Genomic DNA, 1,501 nt, shown 5'->3' with positions numbered 1-1,501 from the left:
TATCTCCAAGAATGGGCAGACCCGTGAGCATGCCCTTCTGGCTTACACACTGGGTGTAAAACAGCTTATTGTTGGTGTTAACAAAATGGATTCCACTGAGCCACCTTACAGCCAGAAGAGATACGAGGAAATCGTTAAGGAAGTCAGTACCTACATTAAGAAAATTGGCTACAACCCTGACACAGTAGCATTTGTGCCAATTTCTGGTTGGAATGGTGACAACATGCTGGAGCCAAGTGCTAACCTGCCTTGGTTCAAGGGATGGAAAGTCACCCGTAAAGATGGCAATGCCAGTGGAACCACACTGCTTGAAGCTCTGGATTGCATTCTGCCACCAATTCATCCAACTGAAAAGCCCTTGCATCTGCCTCTCCAGGATGTCTACAAAATTGTTGGTATTAGTACGGTCCCTGTGGGTCGAGTGGAGACTGGTGTTCTCAAGCCTGGTATGGTGGTCACTTTTGCTCCATTCAACGTTACAACTGAAGTAAAGTCTGTTGAAATGCACCATGAAGCTTTGAGTGAGGCTCTTCCTGGGGACAATGTGGGCTTCAATGTCAAGAACTTATCTGTCAAAGATGTTCGTCGTGGCAATGTGGCTGGTGATAGCAAAAATGACCCACCAATGGAAGCAGCTGGCTTCACAGCTCAGGTGATTATCCTGAACCATCCAGGCCAAATCAGTGCTGGCTATGCACCTGTGCTGGACTGTCACACAGCTCACATCGCCTGCAAGTTTGCTGAGCTGAAGGAAAAGATTGACCGTCGTTCTGGAAAGAAGCTGCAAGATGGTCCCAAGTTCTTGAAATCTGGTGATGCTGCCATCGTTGATATGGTTCCTGGCAAGCCCATGTGTGTTGAAAGCTTCTCTGACTATCCTCCTCTGGGCCGCTTTGCTGTTCGTGACATGAGACAGACGGTTGCTGTGGGTGTCATCAAAGCAGTGGACAAGAAGGCAGCTGGAGCTGGCAAGGTCACCAAGTCTGCCCAGAAAGCTCAGAAGGCTAAGTGAATATTATCCCCAATACCTGCCACCCCAGTCTTAATCAGTGGTGGAAGAACGGTCTCAGAACTGTTTGTGTCAATTGGCCATTTAAGTTTAATAGTAAAAGATTGGTTAATGATAACAGTGCATCATAAAACCTTCAGAAGGAAAGGAGAATGTTTTGTGGACCATTTGTTTCTGTGTGTGGCAGTTTTAAGTTATTAGTTTTTAAAATCAGTACTTTTTCATGGAAACAACTTGACCAAAAATCTGTCACAGAATTTTGAGACCCATTAAAAGAAAAGTTTAATGAGAAAAAAAATAAATAGATAAATAAATAGATAATAAACAAACAAACCCTATAACTAATATCAGACTCTATGGTGAAATATTGAATGCTTTCCTTTGAAAAGTGAGAATAACATAAGACCACTTTCTCTCACCACTACTGTTCAACATAGTAATGGAATTTCTACCCAGTGTAATTTGGCAAGAAAAGGAGATAGATAAAACACA

The 1,501-nt window shown here is 43.2% G+C and overlaps 1 protein-coding gene across 1 annotated transcript; it reads left to right on the top strand.

Moving 5' to 3' along the window:
- Positions 1–4: 4 nt before the first annotated feature.
- On the top strand, positions 5–1,145 carry LOC120223823 (elongation factor 1-alpha 1-like; the record flags this gene model as incomplete). Its single annotated transcript, XM_039222051.1, has 1 exon — positions 5–1,145. A coding segment is annotated over one exon (1,008 nt), but the record flags the coding sequence as incomplete, so codon positions are not given.
- Between the last annotated feature and the right edge of the window lie 356 nt (positions 1,146–1,501).

The sequence above is a fragment of the Hyaena hyaena genome, unplaced genomic scaffold (assembly GCF_003009895.1).
Source record: "Hyaena hyaena isolate Hyena2069 unplaced genomic scaffold, ASM300989v1 scaffold_1051, whole genome shotgun sequence".
In the NCBI taxonomy this organism is placed as follows: Eukaryota; Metazoa; Chordata; class Mammalia; order Carnivora; family Hyaenidae; genus Hyaena; species Hyaena hyaena.
The sequence above is the reverse complement of the archived record's forward strand: the minus strand, read 5'-3'. Positions and strand labels throughout refer to the sequence as shown.